Source organism: Heterodontus francisci, chromosome 33 (genome assembly GCF_036365525.1).
Source record: "Heterodontus francisci isolate sHetFra1 chromosome 33, sHetFra1.hap1, whole genome shotgun sequence".
Classification (NCBI taxonomy): Eukaryota; Metazoa; Chordata; class Chondrichthyes; order Heterodontiformes; family Heterodontidae; genus Heterodontus; species Heterodontus francisci.
The window spans coordinates 44,784,860-44,798,765 of record NC_090403.1 but is presented as its reverse complement, the minus strand read 5'-3'; the positions used below and the strand labels follow the sequence as shown (position 1 = coordinate 44,798,765).

Here is a 13,906-nt window from a genome sequence, read left to right as displayed (position 1 = left end):
CCCCCTCTATCCCGCCTGAAGCTTCTAAATCCCGGAACATTTAGCTGCCAATCCTGTCCTTCCCTCAACCAAGTCTCTGTAATAGCAACAACATCATAGTTCCAAGTACTAATCCAAGCTCTAAATTCATCTGCCTTACCTGTTATACTTCTTGCATTGAAACAAATGCACTTCAGACCACCAGTCCCGCTGTGCTCCGCAACATCCCGCTGCCTGCTCTTCCTCTTAGTCTTACTGGCCTTATTTACTAGTTCCCCCGCATTTATTTCACCTGCTGTCATACTGCTCTGGTTCCCACCCCCCTGCCACACTAGTTTAAATCCTTCTGAGTGACGCGAGCAAACCTCGCAGCCAGGATATTTGTGCCCTTCCAATTTAGATGCAACCCGTCCTTCTTGTACAGGTCCCACCTGTCCCTGAAGAGATCCCAATGATCCAGATATCTGAAATCCTCCCTCCTACACCAGCTGTTCAGCCATGTGTTTAGCTGCACTATCTTCCTATTTCTAGCCTCACTGGCACGTGGCACAGGGAGTAATCCCGAGATTACAACCCTCGAGGTCCTGTCTTTTAACTTTCTACCTAACTCACTAAACTCCCTAAACTCCCCTGCAGGACCACGTCACTCTTCCTGCCTATGTCGTTGGTACCGATGTGTACCACAACCTCTGGCTGTTCACCCTCCCCCTTCAGAATGCCCCCTGTCCGTTCAGTTTAGCCTATCAGACCTTCCACGCTCCCTGTCCTGCCCCTGCCCGGCCTGCCTACTGGACTTGCTTTATTTATTCCTTCTTTGAAATTTTCAGGTTTTCAATATCCTCTTAATTAAGAGGAAAGTAATACATAGTATGGGCTCAATTCAGATTCAGTGATGCAAAAATAGCATGCTGCACTGTAAAGTAGCTAGTTTAGGGCTGAATTATATACTTGGCTATGATTTCATGAACTATAGTTAAAGAGACATTTTGGCGGAGTAAGCTAGTACATAGTTTTTTTGTTATTCTTTCATGGGATGTGGGCATCACTGGCTCACCAGCATTTATTGCACATCCCTAATTGCCCTCGAGAAGGTGATGGTGAGCTGTCTGCTTGAACTGCTGCAGTCCATGTGGGGTAGGTACACCCACAGTGTTGTTAGGAAGGGAGTTCCAGGATTTTGACCCAGTGACAGTGAAGGAACAGCGATATAGTTCCAAGTCAGGATGGTGTGTGGCTTGGAGGGGAACTTGCAGGTGGTGGTGTTCCCATGCACCTGCTACCTTTGTCATTCTAGGTGGTAGAGGCTGCAAGTTTGGAAGGTGTTGTCTGAGGAGCCTTGGTGAATTACTGCAATGCATCTTGTAGATGGTACACACTGCCACCACTGTGTGCTAGTGGTGGAGGAAGTGATTTTTGAAGGTGATGAATGGGGTGCCAATCAAGCAGGCTGATGTGTCCTGGATGGTGTCGAGCTATTTAAGTGTTGTTGGAGCTGCACCCATCCAGGCAAGTGGAGAGTATTCCTTCACACTCCTGACTTGTGCCTTATAGATGGAGGACCGGCTTTGGGGAATCAAGAAGTGAGTTATTCCCACAGAATTCCCAGCCTCTGACCTGCTCTTGTAGCCACATTATTTATATGACTGGTCCAGTTCAGTTCAATGGTAACCACCAGGATGTCCTTTCATTCATAGGATGTAAGATGGTAATTAGTCTATTGATATGCTATGTAAATTGAGTGAATAGAAAAGAGTTTGGTGCAGTAGAATTCTATGCAATGGGAGTGAGTGGGAAAGGGTTTGTCCCTTAAATTTCCAGGCTCAGATTGTTTGTGTTTATCTGAGTTGACTGCTTTAAGACTGGTAGATTTCAGGAAGGGTTGCATCCTCAGTAGGCAGCAAGTCCAATAGTGAGGTGAGTACACCATGGAGTGGTATGAGTTCATCATTATGACATGGGGTTAAATCCTGCTTGGAATCGTTGGATGAAGAATGTGTCTTCTCTGTTGTCTTTAAGAATTGTGTGGGAAATACATTTGGGCAGTGTCAACAATATGCTAGTAGGGTAGGACCTCAGAACAAATAACTGCCTACAACTGCCTACAGCAGCCTCACAGCTCCAGCAACCTGGGTTCAATTCTGGGTGCTGCCTGTGTGGAGTTTGCAAGTTCTCCCTGTGTCTGCGTGGGTTTCCTCCGGGTGCTCCGGTTTCCTCCCACATGCCAAAGACTTGCAGGTTGATAGGTAAATTGGCCATTATAAATTGCCCCTAGTATAGGTAGGTGGTAGGGAAATATAGGGACAGGTGGGGATGTGGTAGGAATATGGAATTAGTGTAGGATTAGTATAAATGGGTGGTTGATGGTCGGTACAGACTCGGTGGGCCGAAGGGCCTGTTTCAGTGCTGTATCTCTAAAGAAAGAAATAGTCTAAAGAACTCAGAAATGATTGAGCGATTGCAGAGATCATACAGATAGCTGGAAAATGGAAAAATATAATCACTGTGGTGTGGGTGGGGTAGTCTTCTGATGTTAGAACTAGGATACATAATAAGGGCAGAGTAGAGGGGGCTGTAACAAGCAGCTGGACGCAGTATACTCGATGGTGAATACTAAGTCCCAGAACTGGAAATCTGTGAGTTAATAAGAAGAGGTTTGGTAAAATTGAAATTTTACATAATGTGTGAGTACTGGAATTTTGTGCTTAATCAGTTTTGGTTTATGTGGAGTTGTATGGTCAAATATGAAGAACTGTTGTGTTTTCAGTTCATTGAGTAGCTTGATCAGACCAGCTAAGGCGAGCAGACAAAAGGATCTTTCCTAGTGGGACAGAAAGACTTGTCCAAAGGTATGTTAAACGTAGCCACCATTATGATCCTTCCTAGAAAACAGTCATAGAGCAGAACTGCAGACCCTCTACTCAGTTTCTTGATGCATAGCACTCTATAACTTCAGGAATGTAGAGCATGGAGAGTAGTTGGTGGATTTGAGCCAAGTCTCCTAACCATGTCAGTAGATGGCACATGTACAAAGCTTTGAGAGTCCAGGATAATCAGTATGTCCAGGGGTGGGTGTTATTGCCTGAGTTTCTGAGTATATATCTAAATTTGAATCTAAATTTATTCAGAAACTTATTTCAGGATAGTTTGTTAAAGAAGATTTCAGTCAACGTTTCTCCACAGCAGTATGCCCAAGATTGGGAATTCAGCACATGTAGATCATAAATAGTGCAATCCAGCACACTGTGCCACTGTGTTATATTGTTAAAAGTACACACTGGATAATGTGCTTTGAATATTATAACATATACTTGGTGGACTTCATTTTTCACATTACATGCAAGATTTAAACTTTTGTACCTGTTTTCTTTCTTCTGTAATGTCATATCTTTTTACAGGCTGAGGGACAATATCTTCTAGCTGTTTTGTGCAGTCCTTGGAGGATGTTATCATAGCGGCATCCATATTAGCACAGATCTGCGATAAATAGAAAATACAAGCATACTGTGCATCAATAGATTAATACAGTACATTAACATTGTAATTAATGTTAAAAATGACTGTGCTGAGCTCCGAATTAATTATATTTTTCTTTCACTGTATGTGAAAATTGCTTCCCTCTATTGTCTCAGTGCTTGGCAAGTTGGGCCTGCCCCGGTCAATCCAGCAGAAGCCAACGTATGAACTCAGCAGTGCTTGGAATTCCAAATAGGCTGAGTCTAGGCCTAGTGCATTCAAGTACTCAGAGGAATGTAAAAGTGCCAACACCCAAATAATCTAAGTTTTATTTCCATTGTGGATTTACTTTGAACCTGCATTTCAAAAACTCAGAAGAGGCCAATTTAAATTATTGAGAAGTCAAGTGCAGCTTTCAACCAGTGATATTACCCCACAGTGCATACTCACTCCACATTTAGTCTCATTGACCTCTATTTGAAAGCAGACTTATTTTTTAAAAACTCTGCCCTGATGGGCCTTTGCTAATTATAACAATAACTCAAGTGAGACAGAATTTATTAAAAGGTTTGTTCAGTTTGAACTGTGAGATTAGATTGCGGCCTTTGAAATTACTCTCTGCTACTTGGTTAATGAAGAGAAAATCCTTATTAACTTGGTTTGCTTCCATTTTTGAGCTGTGCAGGCACACTTCATGCATAATATCAAAGTGATAGATGAACAAATGGATAGCAGTGATTTTTACATTAGAATTTACAATAATTATTATTCAACTTAGAATTTAATATAATGTATTGAAGCTAATACATTTATGAAGTCAACATTTTGTAATTATATTATTGCTTCTAGCTTCTAATTGAGAACAACTAACAGAACTGCTTTGGCTTACAGCAGAGATGTCCAAGGTTTCATTATTGTGGGCAGCAGAGATGCATACAATGGGCCATCAGGGAAGCCATATATAAAGTTTAAAAGAATGCTCCGCTTAATTTGCTTCCATTTCAAGTTGCCAATATGAATAGATCTGTTTGCGCTGGTTTAGGATTTATTGAGTGAGAGAACAGTAGAAAAAAAAACAGCCCTTTCCAAACCTCCAGGTCCATAAAATTCAACCTGGACAAACCATCAAGTAAGTAAAATAGGGGCAAAGAGGATTTACTGGCTAGGCCCTCAAGGGCTAAGCAGTTGCATGCTTCACTGAGGCAACTGGCTCGACACCTATGGCTTAGAGGACAGAGGTGATTCAGGCCAAGAACAGAAGTTTCCCAAACAGAAATGCTGGAGTAATGTGACAGCCAGTCAACATCTGAAAAATGTTTTGAGTGAGAGTATTCATTGGGACTCAAAAGTTGGACAAACCTGTAAGATATGCTTCTTTGCATGCTCAAAAGTATTGGCTCCATCTGTTCCAGGTGATGCTGTCAGTCCAAGAATTTGAGGTAAGCCCCTTGTGTGATGTTGCTTTTCCTTAATGTACAGGCCCATGATTTTATTATATACTCCATCTTTCTGGGTGTGGTGACATTCATCGATTATCAGCAGAGAGAAATCTGTATTAAAAAAAGCAACGCTTTTTCGTAAAGAAAGCCTCTACCATGTCAAACAGCCACAATTCCAGATTTCACTGAAAGTATCTGAGATATTTTTAATTTCTGAATTTATTTTTCATGAATTCTTTCACATCAGTCAGAAACCAAAAACTGCACAAATGTCAGATCCGTTATTAGTGCTCAGAAGTCAATTACATAGGTAGATTACGTAGGTAGATATCAGTAATGACTGTGTTACATGATTAAAGTCAAAGAACTGTGTACAGGGAACCTGGTCTAGATGGAATACGTTCTAGAATTCTCAAGAAAATAGTTAAGGCTCCCATTAATATTTCTTCTGAGTTCTGTAATTAAAGGACTTGCACCTGAAGATTGGGGAATGGCAAATATGAATCCATTGTACACAATCATGAGTCCAGAAATTCATAGGATACCTCGACTAACATCTACAGTGGGAGAATATTCCAAGAGCGTATATAATGCTTTTAGTCTTCCTCTGAAGAGTACAGAGCCTGTAATTGATGGTGTGGATTTAGAAGCAACAGATTCTGCCTTACAAATTTGTTGGAATTCTGTAAGAACATAAATAAATTGGTTGATAAGGGCCATTCATTGAGTATAATATATTTGGATTTCCAGAAGATATTTGATAATGTTCCACAGGTGAAATTTACAAAGCAGATTAAAGCTCATGGAACTATTGGCAGATAAGCTAATTATATTCAAAGCTGACTCCAGAATTGAAAGCAAAAGCCAATAATAAATGGAATAAGGCTGTGGCTAAGATTTTATCAGCCTTTTCTAGTGCTTTGTCTTAAATTTTTGCCCTTTCCATTGACTGACAGAGAAGAAAGTAATGTTTTGCATTCAGAGATATTTAGTCCTGATAGAATTTTCCTTCTGCCAAATCAAAGAGATGATCCTGAATCTAAGGTGAATTTGCTCATATAGGAAATAGAATTCATGAGAAAGAAAATCAAAAGTGACCTCCTCTCCCATAGTATCAGGGCTGCTTTACACATGTTTTCAAAGTAGAATGCAGTTTACTTTTTTAACTGGGGAAATATGTGCTGAAACAATTCTGTGATTGTGATTCTGTGAAATACTGTTTATAAAAGATATTTCTAAAGAATGTCTGTATTTTTCAGGATGAAATCCAGATATTTACACACAACCTAGACAGTCGCTCTCATCTGGCACTGATGAATGGGTGATCTCAGCAGTGGAACTCTTTTGTGGTGCTGGGGATAAGATATAGGTACTGTTGCACGCTTCACGTCCACCTTAAATACACTTTTGGATACAACAGTGGTCATTCCCATTAGCGGTCTGGGCATCTTACATTCAGGAATGTGCTCGCATTGCCTCATATCTATTTATCCCATAACATAACTCGAAGAACAATAAGAACCTTGCAATCTGAATTTGATGCCATGTTCTTCTCACTTGCCCACACATGTGCTTCAACATTTTTGAAGGCTGACTGAAAATCACAGTTAGATGAAACCAGATACAAATTGTTAATCTTTATTTCACAATGAACACATAAACAGCAGTGAAAGCAAATTTAACTCAATATCACTTCTCTTCTCAAAAAAATGGGAATATTTATAAACAAAGCTAATTGTCTTTTTTGTGGGCTGGCTTACTTGTTTTTGGCATTGCTTTTCTTTCTAAGTAGTTCTTTCTTTAACTGCAAAACCTGATCTCCTACTCCAGGCACAAGGCTGTGACTCACAATCCCTTGTTCAATACCCGACTGCACATACATCTCTTTGTCCCTTTCTTTTTTCTGTTAATTCTGACCCAAGAGAGCAGAAGGGCCCCTTTCCCATGTAAGGATTTGGTAACAGGCCTGTCAAGCATGTTGAATACTCTGTTTCCCAGGAATATGGATGTGAATATTAGTTGGCCATCTGGGACAAGATGATTAACTGTTTAACGCTCCCAGTCATCCTGGCTAAATGGCTTGGGATGAGACTGTTGTATCTGTTTGAAATAGACTGAAAGTTGTGACATTCTGCATTGTGGCTCATTTGGCTTTAATACATATTGTCAATGCCTGTAGCCTTCCTTTATAAACCCTAACAAAGTTATTGTTTCAAACACAATACTCCAAACAGAAGTCAATTCCAAAATCCTTACTATTAAGAAAGAAATGATTAAAGATCACTGGTACCAAACTAACCCAGACAAACCCGATATCCTATCTATCTGATCTGGGTATTGCTTACTGGAACAACTGTGTGGTTCATTTTACCCTTCAGTTGAAAGAATTCTAAATCCAGTGGCTTCTATTTTGAAAGATGCATAGCCCAGTGGATTAAGCTTCCCTACCTGTTAGGTCCACATGCTTTTCTTCTTCAGTGCTATTCAGTGCATTTTGCAGGATCTGCGCAGTGCAGATGATGACTTGATTCTTCCGTACAACATGTGCAAAGTGCTCCTTAAGCTCACTGTCACCGCTTATTGGCACCACCTTATATGTAGACTTCAGGAATGGCTTAAACTCGTTTTCGTAATGCTGATTCACCAGAGCAACCTACACAGACAACAGTTTTAAGGGTGGAATACAGGGGTATCATTTCATTTACAATACAGTATAAATATTGATTACTGTGGGCAGATGTGGCAAGTATTCCAGACAGATAGCCCAATTGTCATCAAACTAAACGAGCAGTTGAAAGCAACACATTCAAAAAGCTGGCTATTCAAAGCCATGTGCAACAGCCCCATTTTATTTGCATGCAATTATTTATCCAAACTTATTGAGTTTCAGAGTTTCAAAGAATTTCACTAATATTGCTGCAGCATTAACAGCATGGATGTATAAAATTGGGGAATTTTTGTAAGCAACCTGTACTGGATGCATTGAGATCACTTTATTTCAGTGCTCAAAACTAAATTTCCAAAGCAACTTCCCTGCTGGTGATATGAGCTCCAAGCAGTGGAGACACACTTGGTTAATCTTCTCCCCTGCTTTCAGGGTAATGCTTCTCTCAGCCAAAACCATGGACAGATGACACTAAAAGAGAATCATCATTCCCTTTGGGAGATTTTGGGAGCAGGTTTGTTCTGAACAGCTTAATCTGAATACTTCACTTTACAGTAGCCTTAATGGATGCTGTAATGCAGGAGCTGTGATGGCTGCTGCTTTCTGAATCATGTGAGGCAGACATCATTTTTTTGGTTATAATGAAATGCTTCAGTCCTGCACACATTTGGAAATAATGGCAAAAATTCAACTCCACTGACAAAGTGCACTATGAAAATCAGAAAAATTACCCAGGCGCAGTACCATCTTAATTTGAGGTGATGAATTTGGAGTACCTCACAGAATTAAAGCATATTTTGCATGTGGTATGTAGGCATCAATGTGTTGAGTCAACCTGGTGACATTGTTCACCGAGAATGAATCAAAAGATGTTTTTCAAGGTCTGGTCTCCATTTCTGCCAACAGGTAGCTATCTCAGTATCACAGTAAAGGAAATGAAGAAAAACTTGCATTTATATAGTGTCTTTCACAATCTTGGGACATCTCAAAGCATTCTACAGCCAATGAAGACCTATCGAAGTGTGCTCACTGTTGTAATGTAGCAAACGCAGTAGCCACGCACACAGCAAGCTGCCACAAACAGCAATGTGATAATGACCAGATAATATGTTTTTTGCAATGTTGATTGAGGGATAAATATTGGTCAGGACACCAGGGTCAACTCCCCTGCTCTTCTTTGTGATAGCACCATAGGATCTTTTATGTCCACCTGTTTAATGTCTCATCCGAAAGATGGTACTTATGACAGAGTAGCACTTCCTCAGTACTACACTGGAGTGTCAGCCTAGATTTTTGTACTTAAGTTCCTGGAGTGGAACTTGAACCCACAACCTTCTGACTCAGAGGCAGGACTGCTACCAACTGAGTCACGCTGACACAGTATACATAGATACTGACAGGAAAACAGAAAGATGCAGCAACCCCACAATCAAAATGGAAAGAGGAACTCAGCAGGTAGGCCTAAATAAACCCTGAAATGTGCTTTCCCAGATGCTCTTCCAAGCAGCCATAAGAGCAGGTACCATTACTGTATACCAATTATATATTAACATATTAAATGCAATGTGATGTATATATGTTTAATGTACCTTAGCACACTGTACAATATTTGCAAAACAAAACATAAAAATTCAAATGTAGATATGCTTGTTAATACCACTATCACCAATTAGAATCATAGAATAGCACAACACAGAAGGAGGCCATTTAGGTCTTTCAAAGAGCAATCCAGTTAATCCCACTCCCTCTGCTCTTTGCTCATATCCCTGCAATAGTTTTCTCCTTCAAGTATTTATCCAATTCCCTTTTGGAGGATCCTTTTGAATCTGCATCCACCGTTCTATCTGGCAGTGCATTTCAAATCCTAACCATTCATTCCATAAAAACATTTTCCCTCATGTCACCTCTGGTTTGGTTGCCAATCACCTAAAATCCATGCTCTTGAATTATCGACCCTTCAGTCACTGGAAACAGAGCCTCTTTATTTACTCTATCTAAACCCTTTCTGATTTTAAACACCTCTATCAAATCTCCTCTCGGCCTTCTCTGCTCTAAACACAAAACCAGTTTCTCCCGTCTATCCACATAACTAATCCCTCATCCCTGGAACCATTCCAGTAAATCTCAAATCTCATCTGTATCATTGCTCATCCCTGCTTCCAAAACAACAAGCTACTTTACCAGGCCATGATGTTCTTTTAAATAGTATTTGCTTATTGGCCCCTCGTTTATAACATAAAATGGTGACTGTATTTTTACCTTATTTACAAGAACCGCTACTTTGCCTTCACCTTCCCTTGTTTCCAGGTGGTATCTGGTAACAAACACAGCTGCACGAGTCTTGCCTCCACCTGTCGGAAGCCATATGATGATGTTCTTGCCTTGAAGAGCAGGCTGTACAACTTCCCACTGGTAATCTCGCAAATCAATTTGCATTGTATATCTGCAACAAGACTGAAAGAAATGAACCCTTCACCAACACTCACTTGAATACAAATGGAGAAGTCTGTGGATTTAAATTAGGATTAAATCATACCATTTTTCAACAGTCTACCATGAAAAGAGGGTAGCTTTTACTGTCATTTCCCTGTGGCTTAAAGGTGTGGTTTGTGCTATTAGTAAAATTGTTTGGAATCGAGTGGGGACATGGATGTAAAGCAGTTGTCAAGATCAACAGAGGCATCACTGTCATGCCAAGTGGAAAGCCAGAGTTAGCAGAATTTAAGTGTGAGATGATGTGAGAGAGAGAGAGAGAGAGAGAGAGTTGGGGGTAGTTTTACCAGAGGTGGAAGGTCATGGTAGGTAGGGTGCACAAGCAAGAAAGAGGAAAAGGAAGCAATTGGAGAGAGATGTTTCAGTGACAGACATATTAGAGCACGAGAGATGCTGGAGCTGCATCTGAAGGCCACTTGCAGGCAGCACAGCGGCGAAGTGGTTAGCACCGCAGCCTCACAGCTCAAGCAACCCAGGTTCAATTCTGGGCACTGCCTGTGCGGAGTTTGCAAGTTCTCCCTGTGACCGCGTGGGTTTTCGCTGGGTGCTCCGGTTTCCTCCCACAGCCAAAGACTTGTAGGTTGATAAGTAAATTGGCTGTTATAAATTGACCCTAGTATAGGTAGGGGAATTGAGGGAAGGTGGGGATGTGGTAGGAATATGGGATTAATGTAGGATTAGTAGAAATGGGTGCTTGATGGTCAGCACAGACTAGGTGGGCTGAAGGGCCTGTTTCAGTGCTGTATCTCTAAATAATAAAATAAATAACTATGAATCTCCAGTGGCATTCTTCATATTTAGGTCACAGGAAATGGTAGGTCTTTCCACGGTGTTGGTATTATCAACATGTCTGTGTTCTTGTAGTATTGAAGTAGATTTTAAACTTGCCACTTGCAATAAATGGAACAGAAAATTAGATGGTTTCTGTAACAGTTGATTCACAATTTAACTTTTATACCCAGGTGGCAAGATGAAAATCAATCTAATTGTTCCTTTTGCTTTAAAGAAGGTACAACGCCACCTACGGAGTAAGTGAAAAAAACTGCTTCTCGCATTACTCATTGATTTCAATACCCTGGGGGCATTATAAATTTATCAACTCAATGATTTTAATATACCATATTCCCCATGACATGCAGTAAAATTAAATTCAATATTATTACAATTCAAATATCACAATTCAAATGTAGAATGCCACCAATCATCACTGGTTGTCACGTCACATGTCACTGTCATTAAAAGAAATTGTAAAAATAAATGTATTATAAGCACAGTGACGTAAATCAAGCTTCTATAGCTTGTGACATTACCTGTCCCACAGAGGCCAGCCTATGCTATTTTAAATATATATATATATATATACACATACATACACACACACACATATATATATATATATATTATATATAAAGAAAATATATTGTATGTTTATATGTTTATTTTCTTGAATGACAAACTTGTATTACTTAAGAGACTGATCATCATCCTACATAAACTGAATGAGTTTCTAGGTAAAGGGTCATCGTGAAGCCTGTCCTCAGAAAAGGACCAAAACAAAGTTAAACTACCAAGGTGAAAACATCCACAATGCATCATAGAAATTATAAAAGAACATTAGCACGTTATTGGCTGATGAGACTTACCTCTACAAAATGGTTAACTGCACATCTGGCAGAGCAGCATCGACTGGAATTGGGCCGTGAGCAGAAAAATCAAGTAACCTTCAGGTATTCAGTCAGTCAGTAACTGTTCTGAGCAAGTTGCAACATGATGTTACCATGCATGTCTATTCAATAAGAATTGAATTTAACTGCAAGCATTCAGCTACTTCTCTTGCTAATTGTAAATGTAATCTTTAAGATGTCTCAGTTCAGCTCAATAGAAATCTTTAGTGCTTGGCAAGTCCTAGATCTACCCAGAGGAACACTTAGGTCCTGTTTGGCAGATGAAACAAGAAAAAAAAACTTGTGCTCCTGAACTCAGTGTAGCCCAAATATAAATAGCAAGAATTGGCCTACCCCATGCGAGACTCCACAGTCTAATTTATCAAGACGACTGGCTGGGTTGTCTGTCTTCGTACAAGATCATGACTCAAGCAATATTCCATGAACTTAAATAGGAAAATGTGGCATATGCCTGGAGCACAACAGATGCTGGAGCTGCATCTCACAATTCTGTATCAAAGCAAAATATCTGCACAGCATAACACAGCATATCTGCACTAGCAAAGCTTCACTTCTCCTACCTGCGGAACCCTCTCTGTGGCTATTTTGTAACCTGGAACTCCATGCATTTCATGTAATGATGCAAAATTTGCTGAAGCTGGCTTCTGATATGAACCAGGGCATGAAAAGTAATGGGTGTATCTTTTGGCATCATAATGCAAATGCTCCGTGTTGATTTGTGGCCCCAGCAACCATCAGGGTCAAGCTGAAGAGACACTTGCCTTCATTACAATTGTCTCCAGCTTTCCTTTATTAAGCTATGCGATAGCTTTAAAAAAGCAACTTGTTGAGATTCACCGATGGCTTATTGAGGAAAATGCAGAACACTGGTTCAATACATTTTACAGATCAGGTAAATTTCAGTTTTCCAGTCTGTGCCAAGCTATCTCATTCCGACTAGCTCAGTGACAGCAATACTAAATTAATCACATTTATTGGGTTTGAGAAAGAGAAAGGCCAGCTTCATGCTCCTGATCTCTATTCAGTGATCCTGTCTGTTAAATAACTGGGAAGTTTAGGTACGACACAATCGGGCTCTGCTGTGATACACAAATCCTCAACGCTTGCACATCCATCTAAGTCTGCTGCCATGCACCCACTAAGTTCAGAAAATAACCACTTGGGTGAGATACTGGGGCTGCTGGCACCTATGGAATTGTAACAAAATTGAGAGGGGAAACAGGCCTTAAGAAAAGGTAGTAACACACTTCTAAGAAATGGATCATGAATACAAATTCAATGAGACATATAAAAAGGATATGCAAGAAAAAGGAAGTTGCAACTAAGGTGCTAACACAATTTTACAAATCAAACACCCAACTCACCGAGAGGCTCTTATTGTTCTTCTCAGAAGGAGCAGCTAAGGAAATGCTTGCATCTGACAGGGCTTTTAAATAGAGTACATCAGTTTCGGTCAATTATTCTGAAACAGGAATGGAAAGTGAAACTGAATGTTCCTTTGAAACTGCATCAAGGGCCCATTGAAGGGGTACAGCGACATCCAACAAACATTAAATGCTCAAACTTGTTTTATAATCTGATGTCAGTGACATTTGGATTAAATCCACACATTTGCCACTGTTGAACGTATGTACAAATAATAAATGGACAGTGGTTTGTTGTGTACCAGTGGATTGAAAATAGGGAGGTCTATCAGATGTGATTGAATACCAACTTGTTTAATTTAGTCAGTGCAGCACAAGCGCCATTTTCCCACACTCTCTTGGCCAGTCTGGACATAGCAGTGGAAGCCTTTCCCATGCGCTTGTTGATTTCTGCATCTAGAGACCGGTTACTGGTGACAGTTGAGCCAAGGTAGGTGAACTCTTGAACCACTTCCAGAGCGTGGTCGCCAATATTGATGGATGGAGCATTTCTGACGTCCTGCCCCATGATGTTCGTTTTCTTGAGGCTGATGGTTAGGCCAAATTCATTGCAGGCAGCCGCAAACCTGTCGATGAGACTCTGCAGGCACTCTTCAGTGTGAGATGTTAAAGCAGCATCGTCAGCAAAGAGGAGTTCCCTGATGAGGACTTTCCGTACTTTGGACTTCGCTCTTAGACGGGCAAGGTTGAACAACCTGCCCCCTGATCTTGTGTGGAGGAAAATTCCTTCTTCAGAGGACTTGAACGCATGTGAAAGCAGCAGGGAGA

General features: G+C 40.4%; 1 protein-coding gene across 5 annotated transcripts in view; it reads right to left on the bottom strand.

The window, feature by feature from the left end:
• The window catches only part of dhx58 (DEXH (Asp-Glu-X-His) box polypeptide 58), a 40,271-nt gene extending 27,083 nt beyond the window's left edge, over positions 1-13,188 (bottom strand). The window contains exons 1-6 of one of the 5 annotated variants that reach the window (XM_068013439.1): positions 13,079-13,188; positions 11,673-11,780; positions 9,796-9,990; positions 7,320-7,524; positions 4,792-4,982; positions 3,337-3,453 (exon numbers count right to left, since the gene is read on the bottom strand). In XM_068013439.1, coding sequence (XP_067869540.1) covers positions 3,337-3,453; positions 4,792-4,982; positions 7,320-7,524; positions 9,796-9,972 — 690 coding nt within the window. In that variant the 5' untranslated portion in view covers positions 9,973-9,990; positions 11,673-11,780; positions 13,079-13,188. The remainder of the gene's footprint in view (positions 1-3,336; positions 3,454-4,791; positions 4,983-7,319; positions 7,525-9,795; positions 9,991-11,672; positions 11,781-13,078) is intronic. The other 4 variants (XM_068013438.1, XM_068013440.1, XM_068013441.1 and 1 more) reach the window with 4 other exon arrangements.
• Positions 13,189-13,906: the final 718 nt, after the last annotated feature.